Source organism: Corylus avellana, chromosome ca8 (assembly GCF_901000735.1).
Source record: "Corylus avellana chromosome ca8, CavTom2PMs-1.0".
NCBI classification, from domain to species: domain Eukaryota; kingdom Viridiplantae; phylum Streptophyta; class Magnoliopsida; order Fagales; family Betulaceae; genus Corylus; species Corylus avellana.
Window position 1 is genome coordinate 5,161,793 of NC_081548.1, and position 16,419 is coordinate 5,178,211.

At 35.3% G+C, this 16,419-nt stretch overlaps 1 protein-coding gene across 2 annotated transcripts; it reads right to left on the bottom strand.

The window, feature by feature from the left end:
• Nucleotides 1–3,953: 3,953 nt before the first annotated feature.
• On the bottom strand, nt 3,954–16,005 carry LOC132189239 (protein TIFY 8). Of its 2 annotated transcripts, XM_059603874.1 has the most exons (6): nt 15,446–16,000; nt 14,302–14,486; nt 13,745–14,199; nt 13,528–13,615; nt 4,677–4,908; nt 3,954–4,290 (listed from the first exon to the last, which is right to left on the bottom strand). In XM_059603874.1, exons 1-6 carry the CDS (start codon nt 15,714–15,716, stop codon nt 4,202–4,204), a joined length of 1,320 nt encoding a protein of 439 aa, XP_059459857.1. In that variant the 5' UTR covers nt 15,717–16,000; the 3' UTR covers nt 3,954–4,201. The 2 variants fall into 2 exon arrangements, with proteins under 2 accessions (XP_059459857.1, XP_059459859.1); XM_059603876.1 differs by lacking the exons at nt 3,954–4,290; nt 4,677–4,908 and adding an exon at nt 4,929–5,115 and having other exon boundaries at nt 15,446–16,005.
• Nucleotides 16,006–16,419: the final 414 nt, after the last annotated feature.

The following is a 16,419-nucleotide window of genomic DNA, read 5'->3' on the forward strand; positions in this document are numbered from 1 at the left end:
AAGACAAAAATGCCCCTATAAATTTTTCAATAAGACAAAAATACCCCTATAAATTAAAAAAAAAATTGATTTTTTTAAAAAACGAAAAATTTTAATTTAAAAATAATTTAAAAAAAAAAAACAATTTTTTTAAACAAAAATTTTTAATTTTTTCTTAAAACGGAAATGTTTATTTAAAAAAAAAAAACTATTTTTTTATTTAGTTTTGAAAAACAAAAAATTTCATTTTGTTAAACGAAAATTTTATTTTTTTTAAACGTAAATTTTTATTTAAATAAAATTATAAAAATAAATAAAAATAAAAAAACGAAAATTTTCAATTTAAAAAAAAAAATCGAAATTTTTTAAATTTTTTTCTTATAAAATTGATTTAAAAAAAAAAAAAAAAATTGGCCAACGTGTGGATTTTTTTTTTGTTAGTTTTAGGATTTTTCTAGAAGTTTTAGTTTTTTTTTGACCTACTGAGGGTAATTCTCACACATTGGGGGAACATTGACAATTTTAGCATTGAAGGGACATTGTCACAATTAAAATTCCGTGACATCACAATCGGGAATGCCAGAATATGCGCTTATAATGACTTTTCCTTTTGTTATTAAGTAATTAGAGGCATATTACTATATTAAATGAAATTTTAAATGCTAACTACTCACTCTTTTACAACTTGTTATCATGTGTCATCAAGTTGTAAAGGAATTGTAGGCATATCATTACTCTCTAAAGAATTGGATGAATCAAAGGAAAAATGCTAGACTTCCAACCATTTTACAATTTTTGACACGTATGAGCATTTCGAGTATTCTAAATATCCATCTCCCATCTTAATCCAATACCACTGGGATGATATGGTAGTATCCATCAGTTCTTAAATTTTTTCTTTTTTTAATAAAGGCTTATCCAAGAGCTGAGCACATGTTAGCTCAATAGTATGGAAGTGGGATAGAAGATGAGTATGTAGCATTACTCTAAAAGTTGTAAAATAGTTGTAAAATAATGGTACGTGTAGCATTAATCTAGATTATCAAAACATTTTGCACAAAAAATGTAAATAAAAGTTGGGGGAAAGTACTTTTACTATGTCGAACTACCAAGCAATTTGTAATATTTTCAACACCCCACCCCCACCCCACCCAAAATGACAAAAGTATCCCTAATAAAAAAAAATCTATAAAAATAAAAAGACAAATTCAAGAAATTTTTTTTTTTTTTCATTTTTCTAAATTTTTTATTAGGAATATTTTTGTCATTTTTTGCACAAAAATAAGATAATATAACCCCAATGGTAGTTTTGGTTGAAGGGAAAAGGGACATTATAGTTTCAAACAAAGCAATAAATAAAACACATATTACTTATTTCTCATGTTATTATAATTTGATATAATTTAACTTTGTTCTGTTTAAAATCTTACACATGCACACATATTTTTCACTTCGATCTTAATAGGTCAAAGAAATTAGATAGTATTTTTTTTTTTTTATAACTATGTTGTTGATAATAATAACAATAATAAAAATAATTTAGCATGAAAACTAGTTGTAATACTGATAAGAGTTTTAAGCTTCGATCAAGTTTATGTATTGTTACGTGAATATATAAATACAAAAAATAGATAGTATGTATATTACGCGTTTAAATTGTAGGAAAAATAAAATATTGGTCAATAGGTTTTAATACTTTAAAACACACTCTTCGTCAATTTTCCCATCAAATTTTCTAACGTAGTTTTTACCAAATCCGTAGGTAATCAAGCAAGGACGGAACTACGTATAGGCCAAGAGGGGGGACATTGGTTTTCAAATTTTCTCTTAAATTTGTTTTATTAGGTTAAAAATATATGTATTTTTAGGCTTAAAAACTAAGTTTAGCCATTATCAAACTTAAGCTTGACCTCTCATTCATACTTTTACCCTCCAAATGAGAAACCCTAGTTTTGTTCTGATCGTAAAGTCACACACAATTACATAATAAAATAGACAGTTGGACACATCATACACATCGGTCCCATGAAATTACAATTATATCTAGAAAAAAAAAAAAATGCCTCTTCCAGCCTCCACCCCCATAAAGAAGGGGCTTGGAGGCAGCCCTCCATCCCCACACAAGAAGGGTGGAGGTCAACCCTTCAACCCCATAGAAATAATTTGAACAGAAAAGGAGGGAAAGTAATTTTTAAAGTGATCATTAAACCCTAAAGAGTAATTATTATTTTTTTCTTTTTTTAGAAACTTAAGGAGTAATTTTTAAATAGGTTAAAACTTAAGGACCAATTTTTAATCATTCCTTCTTCTTTTTTAATATATATATATATATATATATTATTCAAAGTATTCAAGCCCATATGAAAGAAAGAGTTGACAAATTTTTTTTCTCTGTTATGAGTTGGAGGAATCTATTCAATTGACGTGTGTTCAAAATTCATATGATTCTCTTTGTTTAAAAATATATGCAAAAAAATTGTATATGAAAATCACGTGCATTTTAGACAAACGCCAATTTTAAAGAATGGGATGGAAGAAATTTTAAAGGAAAACTTTGTCCAAAAGAAAATGAATGAATAAACAAACGAACAAATAAGAGTAACACTACATTTCACATTCATTTAGTCATTTATCAAACTCATGTCATACCGATTGATATAATGTGTTTAAGTTGCTTATACATGTCAGCCGGCGTGACATGGGTGTAAAGAGTAGCATTATTCAATTAACAAATAAAATATACAAAAGTAATCTTACTCTTCACGCTTATTTCATACCAGCTGATGTGGCATGATAAATGGGTCTAAAAAGTCACTCAATATACAAATAGATAAAAATTCATTGGGCCACCAATCAGTGGCGGAGCCAGCATTTTGTTTTAGGGGGGTCAAGATTAAAAAAATAAAATAAAACAAACATTATTACAAAAATATAATTAAGAAAATAAATAAATAAATTCAAAAAAAAATTATTTATTATTTAAAATATATAAATGTATCTTGCAATTTATTTTGTCATGCTTAACATTAATTGTTTCAATTGGTCTCAAGTCTCTCAACGAATTTTTATATTTTGAAATATATATATATATATATATATATATATATATATATATATATAAAAACAAATAATTTAAAATAGTAATCTAAATATAAAAGTTTACCCAAACAAACAAATAATGAACCCCTTTGGCTCGGCCGCCTCCAATTATTATTTTGTGTGTGTGTGGATAGACTTCATTGATGCTCATAACATCAATGCCAACCTACCCAACTCCATTAGTCAGAAGAAGGTAGCTCTTTTTCTGTTTTTTATTTTTAAATAATTTGAAAATGAGAAGATATGAGGATGAGATTCACAAGGCTAAATCCAAATTCCACCCAATTAGAGAAAGTAGTAGATTCACAAGACGTATCCCTCTTTCCCTCTAAAAATTCCAAAAAAAATCAAAATCAGGAGGCCACGTATTCCTTCTTTCTCTCTTTTTCTTTGTTTTAGAAGATATGCAGATATGGCAAAGATACACACGACAACAACATTGTATAGCTTTACTTCTAAGACAAAGAAGTACAAGAAAAAAATAATTCCTACTTCTAGAATAGAGTACGTAAGCAAATAATACTATATTTTTTATCTCACAATTTTATTTTATTTGAAAAAAAAAAAAAATCAATCAAGACTACCACGTTAGCATTATAAAATAGTTGTAAGATAAATGTTGATTAAGACTGACACATCGGCATTGTAAGATAAAAATATAGTATATAGCATTTCTCCATGAAAACATATACTATATACTCTACTCAAAATATAGTATATTGTGAGTCAAAACTCAGGAAAGCAACAGAAGGGAGAAAACGTTTGAAGAACATAGACTCCCAGGGTGGTGAAGTGTGAAATTAAACACTGCTTACCCTAATCAACTCCAACTCTTACAATATATGTATATATATACTATTTGATGCAGGATAATATTATGAATTGAAATGGTTCCATTTTCATGAGGCATCAAAGTAAAAGCATATTATAGATTTGGCAAAGTGCTGTACCTGATTATGAATCTAATAGCTCAATTGGGTCCCCTACAAACAAGGAAAGCCCCATCCCACCACCAAAAAAGAAAAGGGTAGAGAGCCCAAAAAATATTAGAGGAAGAATAAGCTCTTTTACCCTAACCTGTATCTAGATTTAGAAATAATTAACACCTATTCGAGTCTTAACATCATAGCTCTCTTTTTGCTTCTGGATTGGATTCTGCTGCATGAACAGGGTTGCTTGTATCTTTTGGTATAATGCTGCCTTGAAGTCCCCCTACAATAGTTTTTAGCAATCAATAACAGTACATATGATATTAAACAAAAGAAGAGAGAGAGAGAGAATCATGGCTGAAATCCTGAAATGAATGGACAAAGATCTTCATTTCATGGTCAGGATTTAAAGTTGGTACATCTTACGGTGTACATAATGCCACATTATTTAAATTTTTTAAGAGACTTATCAGCGTTGAGATCATGTATGAAATGGAGAGGATCCTATTCCGAAATGAAGTATTTCAGCAGGTGTTTTAAGATAGACTGATTTTAGGTGCCAAGACAAAGCAAAGTTAACGCATTCATGTAAACCAAATTGGATGTCACTTTTCATTCTGTATCAAACAACAGCACCTCAAAGACATGGTCATTGGGCAGGAAGATCACCTGATGGTGTTGATGTTTGATCACCCGAGCCACCTCCATGATTAGAAACACCACTGGTGGATAACCTCCCACGAAACTCCCGAGAAAGTGCCATGTTAATTGCCATGCCTCCTGTTTCATTGTCTCCACCAGGCATGCTACTTTCACCAGCTGGCCTTGCAGTTGATTTGGGCGAGAAGGTTGTTGACCAAGAGCCTCCGTTTGATCCAGCTAAGGCCATTATAACATCTGCCTGAAATATATATTTGGAAACAAATAGTGATCATGTCATGTCATGCAGAAGTAATTATTTCAGGTGCCGTAATAGCATAAAATCCAATGACATGAGGACCACCTAAAATCCCCAGGAAACCGAGAAGCATGTACCAAATACCCATGGAATTGAGATGCTCCTCTTAGTTTTGCTAGCTTTCAATTCGTCTGTTTCTTGAGAAGTGTGCTAAATGTAAATAATTCCAGTATTTAATATACAGGTACAAAAAGTAAATAATATTGCAAATTCTCTTTGAGTTAGTATTCATCAAGGACCTTATTTTTTGAGAAGTAAAGTAATATTTAAGGGGAATCAAGGACCTTATTTTTTGATAAGTAATAATGCATTAAAGAGCACAAAACGGTGCAACCCAAGTACACAGGAAGTATACAAGAGAGCAACTAAAAATGGGAGAAAGAAGAAGAGAACATAAGAAGAAAATCAGGAAAATTGATCACTAAGAATACAAGCCAGCCTACAGTCCAAGATGGAGCTATTTTTTTTCATTTTCTTTAGCAACCCTGTGTTCTGCTGATTGTTCAAGAACTTTCATGTTCATTATTTAGTATCAACTTGGAGAAACAACAAGCTACGCCAAAATACATGTATTCGCCAGTATCTTGAAGACATTGAATAGTAAATTTCATCCCATTGAAACCCACCATATCATGACAGAAATGAAAGAAGACAAACCTAAGTGAACTGAATATGGACATCAACAAAACAACTATCGTATCCAAAAGAGGAAGTAATAGGTAAGATTCCCAAGGAACCACACAATAATACTGGCACAAAATGGATGGTAAAACTTCTGCAGCTTGCATGATTTACCCTTGCATGAAGAACTAACGAATAATTTTAGGCCCTGTTTGTTGCAGAGTAAAACTTTTTCTAGAAAATGTTTTCCCCCCTCTTAAATGTTTAGGGCAGCTGAATTTTTTGTTAAACCAAAAACATTTTCAATTGACCAAAGAAAACAAGGCTAGTGGAGTATCAAATATTTTACACTTTGTTTTTGTAAAACATTTTCGGCCAACCAAAGAGAACAAAGACTTCCAATACACCACCGCAGCAGAAAACAATGTCATCTTAGTCCCCATCCCCATCCCCACCACCACCAAACCCACGATCAACCCATTGGCTCCCAGCGCGGCCATGGTTGTCCCCGTAACGTCAAGAATGATGATAACCCGCAGCCCAACATAGCGGCTTCACCAGAGTGCTAGAGCCCACGCAAGGACAATGACAAACTCCACTGCAATAGTTTCAGAGCCGATGAGGTGGGAGAGCATGGTGAGGGTGGTGCTCTCCATGGACATGATGGTGAATGTCTTTTGTATTCACATGGAGATCAATTTCAAGTTCATGTGGCAGAGGGAGAACCAATACAACTCGAACAGTAGTGGGTTCGTCAGTGGGGGGAGGAGGGTCTTGACCAATGCACATTCGGTGGAGCACCACACCCAGGTGAAGCTCAAGAAGCAGGGTCTAGATGTCAAGTACTTGACCACGGTGTTGGCTATTGGGACCAAGTGTGATATCGGTAATGGGCATGTGCTGATTTTGGGCGAGGGGGGAGACAGTGATGGTGGTTTTTGGTAGTGTTTTTAGAGCATTTTCAGGTTCCAGTTAAACACTTGAAAATGTTTTGTAGACCATTTTCAGGTTTGCAACAAAACACCAAAAATAGCCAGTTTTCTTTGAAAACATTTTCCGACATAAAACATTTTATGCCAAGACAAACGGGGCCTTATACAATTCAAGAAAAGCATGATGCACCTGAACCAATGAAGCGCCAAAATAGTTTTCATAATAAGCATAATGAGACATGAGTAGAACTACTACATTTAAGACTTTCATCAGGAAGATCTAGCAATATGGGAGGATTAGACAAATCAAGAGTACAAGAAGAATGTGTAAATGCATTACCGGTACTCTAGTATATCAAGGTTGCTGACATTTGGCAAGCACATGTTTTTAAGAGAAGATTTAGACATGAGAATTAGTAATGTGAATAAGCAATTCTTGCCTTAAAAGTATCCTGAACCATGCCTCCTAAACATCTCAAGTACCTCATGGTGCATGATTGTGATTGTCATTGTCTAGGAAATTCGACAACTTCCAGATAAAAAAAAAAACATATATTTATAAAGCTTAAGCAAAAAATTTGTTGCCACACATTCAGTGCCTGTATTGGGTAGTGAATTCTTAGCAACAGCTGTGGCCCTACAACAATGAAGGGATGAAGTCATGAATAACATGATTTGCTTATGCATCCTACAGCAGTGACAGGGCCATCCAGTTAACTTAAGTTTATGTCCTACAGCCATGAGCTTATGGTGGTACCTATGAAGTATAGAAGATGTTCCAATTTGATACAACTACTGTGCACAAAGCACGGTTCTCCAAGCATCCATGGTACATAACATGCTGGGATATGGGCAGATTGTCTTATTGACACCAGGGAAATCCTTATAATAAGGGCAATGAGAGCCCAATTTCTTTTTTCATCAAAACAACCGAGTACAAGGACCTGTGCAAGTAATGACAGACACAAATACAATGAAAGACCTTTTCCAGTAATTTCCAGCTTTGATGATTGAGATACAGGATATGTGGAAGAAAGATCAACAAATAAATTTCCTAAAGTGATTTGACACCATGGGCTAAGGTTTTGTTGAAAGAAGCAACATGAAAATGAAGTTACTTCAGCACAAAACAAACATGTTCCTGGAGTGCTTAACATGGTTGTTTCATATTCATGATCTATGGATATCATAACAATCCATGAGAGAGATAATGATGGATCTTCCTTAAAACATAACAAGACTTTAAACAGTTCATCAACAATTCCCATCATCAGATGTGAAGGCCTAAAAAATCCAACACTCTTATGAATCTAAGTGCAAGCCTGACACAGTATTTACTTCAGTACTTGTGTTGATGATTTGAGAATAGCCACACATACATTTCCAAAAACTTTAAAAAAAAGTTTTGCACTGCAATTTATAGACTAAGTAGTGCATTTGTGGATGCAGATTCTCATATTTAGCAAAGGAGTTCTACCGGTATAATTCTTCTGCATGCAGATTAGCAAACTTAGTAGTTAACTACAACCTTGGAAGTGCCAATAGTGTGTTTTGAAAGTGAGCATCATAAGCTGAATAGTACTCAGAAGACACAAATTCATAACAATTGCTGAGACAAAGCAAAACAGGAAACTGACTGTTAAAGACAGTTAACCAAAAGATATCATTAACTGGTTTTCTGAGTTGAAGAGAAGAGAAGAGAAGAACAGAGAAGAAAAGAGACGAGAAGGAGAGAAACTGTCTTATTCCATGATGTTTGTTCCATTCGCTTACATGGGTTTAAGGCTCCGTTTGGATTTGCGATTTAAAAATGTGCGAGTTGAAAAGTGATTTTTAAAAACACAGTTAAGCATTTGGCAAAATCACAGTTTAGACTTTAAAATCGCAGTTTAACCTTTTAAATTGTGCGTTTTGAAAAAAATATTCTTACCTGCGATTTGAAAATGCAAATTTTCTACATTTTCAAATCACACTATTTTAAAAATGCAATCCCAAACAATCTATTTTCTACGATTTAGTTTAAAATTACACTTTGGGTTTAAGAAATCGCAATTCCAAATGCACCTTAAATAAGAGAGGAATACAAACTTATTATGGAAATGAATTATTAGGAGATTTCAATCATAATAATAGAAATAAATAAAAGAATAAAATCATGTCATATCATAAGTTTTCATCTTCAACAATCCCCTTCAAGCGGAGGCATAGATGTCTCGCATGCCCAGTCTGCATAAGCCTAAAGGAAGAGCACTACTAGTCACTAGACACTCCCTTTCAGGGACGGAACTAGAAATTTTTATCGACATGAGCCAAAGTATAAATGAGAAAAATATTAAAATAGGGGGGCCAAAGAGTGAATGATAAATATATTAATATTAAATCAACATATAAAAAATAAAATTAGTATCTATTAGTGTTAAGAAAACATAAGCAAAATAATTGTTTCTTAAAATATTTCAATTTTAAATTCAATCATCTATTAAAATGAAACTCAACATTCTCCTAAATTTTGAAAATCGCCTATAATTGAATTGGGGAGCAGTAAGCGATTAAGAAAACCTTACTCTATGAAAAAACGCATTCTCCTCGTATGCACACTGCACTCTAGAAAACAATATGGATTTTGGAGAAATACGTAGGGCATCCATGGGTTTGGGGCGTTATGGTCATATGAATTTTCTGGTTTGAGAGGCCCAATGTATTCTTAAAAATTTTGGATTGTTTTTATAGATCTAGGCCAAACAAAAAATTGTGGACTACTTTCTTTTGAGCCCCGAGGCCAAACTAAATTTTTTTTTGTCTCAAATGCAAAATTTGAAAGTAAAAATAATTATAAAATTATAAAACCGGAGGTGGCCATGGCCCACCCCAATCTATGCGTAGTTCTATCTCTGCTCCCTTTGTCAAGATATCCGCAAGTTGTTCTCTTGTCTTCACATACAACGTGCAGAATATACCTACTCTTAAGTTTTTCTTTAATAGACAGTCAACTTCAACATGCTTGGTTCGATCATGTTGGGCTAGACTGTGAGCAATATTAATTGCCGCATTGTCACAATACAATCTCATAGAATCCTTGTAATCAAACCCAAGCTCTTTCAAGAGTATCTTCAACCAAAATATTTCACACACTCTATGACTCATGGCTCTATATTATGCTTTCACACTGAATTTGGCAACCATTTATTGTTTCTTGCTATGCCATATAACTAAATTACCTCTCATAAATGTACAACATCCTAGCATGGACCGTTGATCCATAATTGATCTTGCCAATCTATATCTATATAGGCTACTATTTCGAAATGATCATGTCGAGAAAACAACAATCCCTTACCTGGTGAGGATTTTAGGTAGCAAAAGATCCAGTAAACTTCTTCCATATGAGGCTCTCATAGAGAATACTTAAATTGACTCACCACACCAACATATGTACTGTCTGGGCGGGGGTGAGATAAATAAATCAACCGGCCAACCAATCGCTAATATCTATCCTCATACAACAGAGGACTCTCACTAGCTTCTCTCAGGTTCTTAGATTATCATTGGCTTTACATCTAAGCAATCATCCTTCCATGAAAAGGTCAAGGATATATTCCCGGTGGGAGATAAATATACCATGTTTTGACCTTGCTACCTCAGTGTCCAAAAAATACTTCAAATTGCCTAAGAGCCTATTTGGAATTGCGTTTGAGAAATAGAGTTTTTAAGTCAAAAAGCTCTTTTAGGCTAAAGCTTCATTTTTAAACTTTTGCCAAAAGTGCGTTTTGGCTATTTTTAAGCTTTTTGAACCCTTAAAAGCGCTTTTAATTTTTTTACCAAACGAGTACTTTTTTCTTCAAACGAACTTTTTGAGTGTTAAAAGCACTTTTAGGCCCATCAAATACGATCCCAAACAGGCTCTAAGTCTTTATTTCAAGCTCGTTGGCCAGAGAGTTTTTTAAGTATTGTATCTCCTCATCATCATTTCCAGTTACTACAATATCATCAACATACACAATCAAAGATGTTACCTTTCCTTGAATGGAATGCTTAATAAAAAAGTGTACGATTAGCTTGACTTTGCTTGCAACCAAATCTCTACATAGCCCAGTAAAACCGCTCGAACCATGCTCTAGACGATTTTTTAGGCCATACAAAGTCTTCTTTAGTTTGCAAACTTTTCCCATGGAGAATGAATCTTCAAGCCCATGAGGAACTTCATGTATTACTTCTTCTAGATCTCCATGAAGAAATGCATTTTTTACATCAAATTGGTGCAGAGGCCAATCCAAATTTGCTACTACAAAATGTAGAACTCTAATTGAGTTCATCTTTGCTATTGGAGCAAATGTTTCCTCATAGTCAATCCCATAAGTTTGTGTAAAGCCTTTTGCAACTAATCTGGCCTTGTATCATTCCATAGAACCATTGGGGCCTTATGCTTGATGGTGAACACCCACTTGCATCAACTTTCTTCCCATTAGGCAATTGAACAAGATCCCACGTATTGTTTTTGTGAAGTGCTTTCATGTCTTCTAACATTGCTGCCCTCCACTTCGGATCACTGCCTCATGTAGCTTTCTAGGAATAAACATATATGACAATTTGGACACAAAGGAACAAAATGATGGTGAAAGGCGCTGATAGGAAAGAAAATAAGATATGGGATGGTAAGTGCATGACCTAACTCCTTTGCATTGTGCAATAGGAAGATTCATATTGTCGACAACAGGTCTTACAGGATTCATATTATGGATAAAAGTAGTATTACCCGAGTCAGGATCAATGTTTGGCATGTAGCATCAGGGAAGTCTTACCTTTCTCGGGTAAACTCTTGCTGCACATATGACTTATTAGTTGGTTCAGTAGGAGACTCCTTAGTAAGCCGTTGTTTCTCTTGCTCTAACATAGGAGTAAGGACAGGTAACAAACTCAAAAACCCAAAACCCCCTCTTCACTCAAATTCTCCACCTAAAGAGGAGGTTGGGCTGAGGAGAAATATGGTTGTGTTTCAAAAAACGTAACATCCATCGAGACATTGTTTCACGATGGGGGATGATAACATTTATACCCTTAATGCGTAGGAAATAACCCACAAAGACACATTTGGGGGCCCAAGGATCTAATTTACCCCGAGTTGGACCATGAAAATGGACAAAACAAACACGTCCAAACACCTTGGGAGAGTCTCCATTTGAAGTAGAGAAAGGTGGGGAAAACACTTCAAGGGGTGTTTTGAAACCTAAGACCGAAAAGGCACCTATTAATGATTTATGCAACAGTGAGTAAGGTGTCCCCCTAATAAGATTAGTATATTATCTTTCCTCGACTCTTACTATATAACATGGTCGACTGCAACGAAGAGAGATAATTCAGCCATCCAGCTCCACAGTTGTAATTTGGAGAGTTAGATTCTCACTATGAGAGGTCACATGACTCTCTACCCCTTTTGTGAGTTTCTATGGTCTAACTCGATTCCGCCATTTTGAGTTCAGACATCAAATCAAATAGCTCCAACACACAACACTAGGGCTCAAGTGAGATTACAAAGCAATAAAAGGAATACTAGAATTCAACCATCAAAAACTACTAATGAATCAGCATCTTTTTTCTTTTGCTTTTTTTTGGCTAAACGGCTTGTAGTTTAGGACTCTTACCTATTGTTTGGCAAATTGTTGAACAACTTGTCTTTTTGCAAGGTCTTAACGACTGATCTTTTGGAAGAACTCTGTACAGCATGTCGTTTTCCAACATCGCAAAAACAACTTCCTAAACAAAGTCTTTGTGCGCTGCTGCCAGAGAGCAAATTGCCGCCGCCAACACCAAAACACATTGGTAATCCTCAAAAACTCCAAAAAGAAATCCCAGAAACCCCGACAATCCAGAGGGAACAACCCTTCACGTTCAATTTGTCAAACTGAACAGTGCTCGCCAATTGATCGTCCCGCCAAATCTCCATTGTTCATCGGTGGTGCGACCCAGATTACGCCGAGCAAAGCTTTGTCACAGCGTTCACGTGGGTTGCACAGTCGCACTGCCACAAAGACATGGGTGCAAGACAGTGCACCCAACCCAGAAGGAACTCACAATCCAAAAAAAAAAATTCAAGAACCCAGAAGTCGCCAGTTGAAGAGAATAGAAGAATAGAGAAGAGAGAAGGAGAGAGAAATTGTTTTATTCCATGATGTTTGTTCCATATGCTTACATGGATTTAAATAGGAGAAGAATACAAACATATTATGGAAACGAATTATTAGGAGATTACAATCAGAATAATAGAAATAAACAAGAGAATAAAATCATGTCATATTGGTAGTTTCCATCTTCAACATTCTGCACACCTAATAATAAATGTCAATAATTCAAGCTCCTCTCCGGAGTAGTTTAATGTTGCAGCTCTGTCCTCTAGTGGTCAGTAATATGTACAAATTTCCACTAGAATTTTGACTCGACATTATTATTATTGGACCCTAAGCAGGCCTGCTATAAAAACTACAATAAATGAAAACAGAAATCAGAAGTGATCTTCCAACAAGCTTTGTCCAAAAAATTAACAGAAAATATATGGGTTCATGAGTTCGAAATGCTGTTATAAATCCTGTACAAGCATTATGAGGTGCACATTTAGTTGTGCATTGCAAACTGCAGTAACAATAACATGAGTACAGCTGGGAAACAAACTCACAAATCCAGGACCATGTTTCTTTATTAGCAGTGGATATATGGATCAATATAAACCTCATATACGTCTGCTGTTTTATAGATCATGCTGCCTCTGCATTTCTACAGACAATGGCAGGCAACCGTGATATGTTTGAGCCAAGTTAATACCAATCAACTATGTACTTTTCCCAAATGACTCATCAACATAAACCAATTTAGGTCCTTGTTAAGCTAGCCATAAGCTTATTCATGTAGTAGACAGTAGAATAACATACTTGCTTAAAGCTTATTCATCTACCTCACAGTAGAAACCGGAAACATTAAACAAAGATAGCCACTGTTGGTAGAAAACCAGAAAACAAACCTTGTTGGGATGGACATCATCAAAAACATGAGCTTGACCGCCATAAAATATAGTCATCTGCCGACTAGCAGATGTTGACCCAAGTCGACTGCAATCAAAACACATACAAATACATGGTGTCAAGAATCCAACTTCTCTTTCACTCTCTCCACATCACCACCCAAAAATAAAGTGAATTAGATACAGAGAGGAGAATAAATCATATTATCACATTTACCCGGGAGGAGCAGAAGATTCTGGCTCTAAAACATTAGTCCCAGACTTCTGTCTGTTGCCACTTGGCAGCACAGCAGATGAGTTCCTCTCAGAGGCACCACTGGTGGCATTGATGGAACTCAAAATTCCAGGGCCTTTAATTCCAGTTCTAGATCCTTCATCAGCAGCTGATTGAGAGATAATTGAAGGACCAGCAGTGGCATCCCTGACTCTGTTCGAATGTACCTGATGCAGGATAGGTGCAAATTGACCCCCACGTGGTGGGTACTGCATGGCAGGGCCAACATTCATAGACATAGGCCGTTCCCATTTGGAAACATTAGCATCGGTTCTACTGCCTGTGGGAGGCTGAAACACAAGAGAAGCAGAAGTTGGCCTCAGTGACTGCATGCCAAAGAACACTTCGTCGTCATTGGACCTTCTATATCGCTCCCCCCCAGCTCCATTTCGGAGTAACTATATCAGAACATGACTAGCAATGTTAGAGAATATGAATCCATGTATGGGGTTCTTTGGCTTGTTTAAGAATGGAGAAACATCAATCACTATAATTCACACCTTAATCAAATGTGAGTTCTCGAGAGAGTCATGGTCTAAGATTCCATCTCTAGATGACCCCATAAAAGCAGAATCGGGATTATTTCGCTTACTTCCTACTATTCTGTTACTTATCTCAGGCCCAGAAATATCACTCCTTGGACCATAAAATGGAATCCCCTCGAGATGATTTCCAACCTGTCTTTCTATTAAAATTGATGAGAAAAAGAAAATTTAATTTAGACACCAAATCAGGAAAAAAAAAAGCAAGCTTTCTTAAATGTGTTTCAGCAAAACAACCACCACAACTAAGCTTCGAGATTAGTAATGCCCACCAATTAAGGTCAAAGATGGAAGGGATCAACTTAAGGACAAAAAGAAAAATAACAAAAACAAAACAAAGCATGCATATCATCATAACACAATGGCTAAGGGGCAATAATAAGATGCTTAATTCGACTACTCACTTGGTAATCAGAAGAAACTATCAAAGGAAAAGAATAAATTGCCTATAATATACATTCAACATAATTTTATTCATCATGATTTACACCAAACCACGTTGCAAAGGAAACACTAAACACTAGATACAAAATTTAACAGAGATGTTTACAAAAAAAAAATGAATATAGAATAAAGTCAAGACCGAAAGAAAAAAAGTGCAAGACAATAACAGATACAACAAACCCGTGTAAATAAAGTAGACACAGAGAGAGAGCCTAGAAAGCAACCAACCCGCCACTGACCTCACTGAAACAAACCCGTATCAAAGACACCCACCCCACTCCGAGACTAAGAAAAGGAGAGATATCCTTCCTATATCACCAGATGAAAATCAAGACTATCCACTTGATTACACGGACACACAACACAAACAAGAACACAATAACTCCCAATACAAATGAAATAACCCGTGAAACTACAGAGAACCAAACAACGTTTCGACATTCCCAGATGACTCTATAAACTAGAGAAAGAAAACATCAAAAATAAGAAAATCAAAACAAAACCACCCAAAATACAAAGGAAAAAACCTGTGTAAGAAAACCCAGAATCACAGAACCACCCTTGGAGCTAAAGAGAAAGGGAGTCAGATGAAACAGCAGTTGAAAATCAGAAAAGCAGAGTGAAGTGAAGCAGAGGTGTGACAGAGTGAGTAACTAACCAGAACCCAGATCAGAGGTGGTAGAGATGAGCCCTCGGGCGCCACCGGAGGAAGCCCCAATAGACGCCGAGGCCGACGGCGAGTCGGCGGCTTTGGGGGAAAAACCCACAGGCGAATCGGCGGGCTTCTTCATGCCAAGAAAGTCATGGAACATTGGCTTCGCTAGTTGTCGTTGTTGGCCTTGGCTTGCACTGTTACCGCTAGTGTTGTTGTTGCTGGTGTTGGCATTGTTGGGCATAGTTTGCTGCTGAGCCATTACTTGTACGGCCATTTCCTCCTCATCCCCATATTACTCTTCTGCAGAGCTTCTCTCTCTCTCTCTCTCTCTCTCTCTCTTAGGGAGAGCTCTTCTCCTTGTCTGGTGAGAGAAACTAGAGAGACCCAAAGAAAAAGACAGCACGATTTTCTGAAAAGATAAAAAAAATAGTGACAGCCAGAGAATCAACAAGAGCTTTGTTGGAGAGAGAACAGAAGAGAGAGAGAGATACAGAGCGAGCAATAAAAAGCAAAAGGTTCTCTCCCTCTCTGACTCTCTCTCTCTCTCTCTCTCTCTGTCTGAGTCTTTGGTTGTTTTTGTTTTGAGAATAAATGTTTGGCGTGGGTTTGTGTGTTTATTTATTATGCTTAATTATGATTTTAAGAAATTACTTTCCTTCTTTCTTATTTTTACTAAGAAATTATTTTTTAATTAAGTTTATTAAATTAAATATTTTCTAATAAAATTTGTTATTTTTATATGTAATTTTCTAAAAATTAGATTGTGTATTTATGTGGAAAATAATATTTCTCTTCACATTCATTTATTACACTTATTTTACACTGTCTGATTCGGCATGTTTTAAGCAGTTTCTCATATTAATCACTTTAAAAAAATAACAAAATAGAAAGTCACATAAAACACGTCAATGTAAAGTGAAGAGTAACATTACTAGTATGCGTGTAGTTTTAAGATTGGTTCTTATTTTGTCAAATTG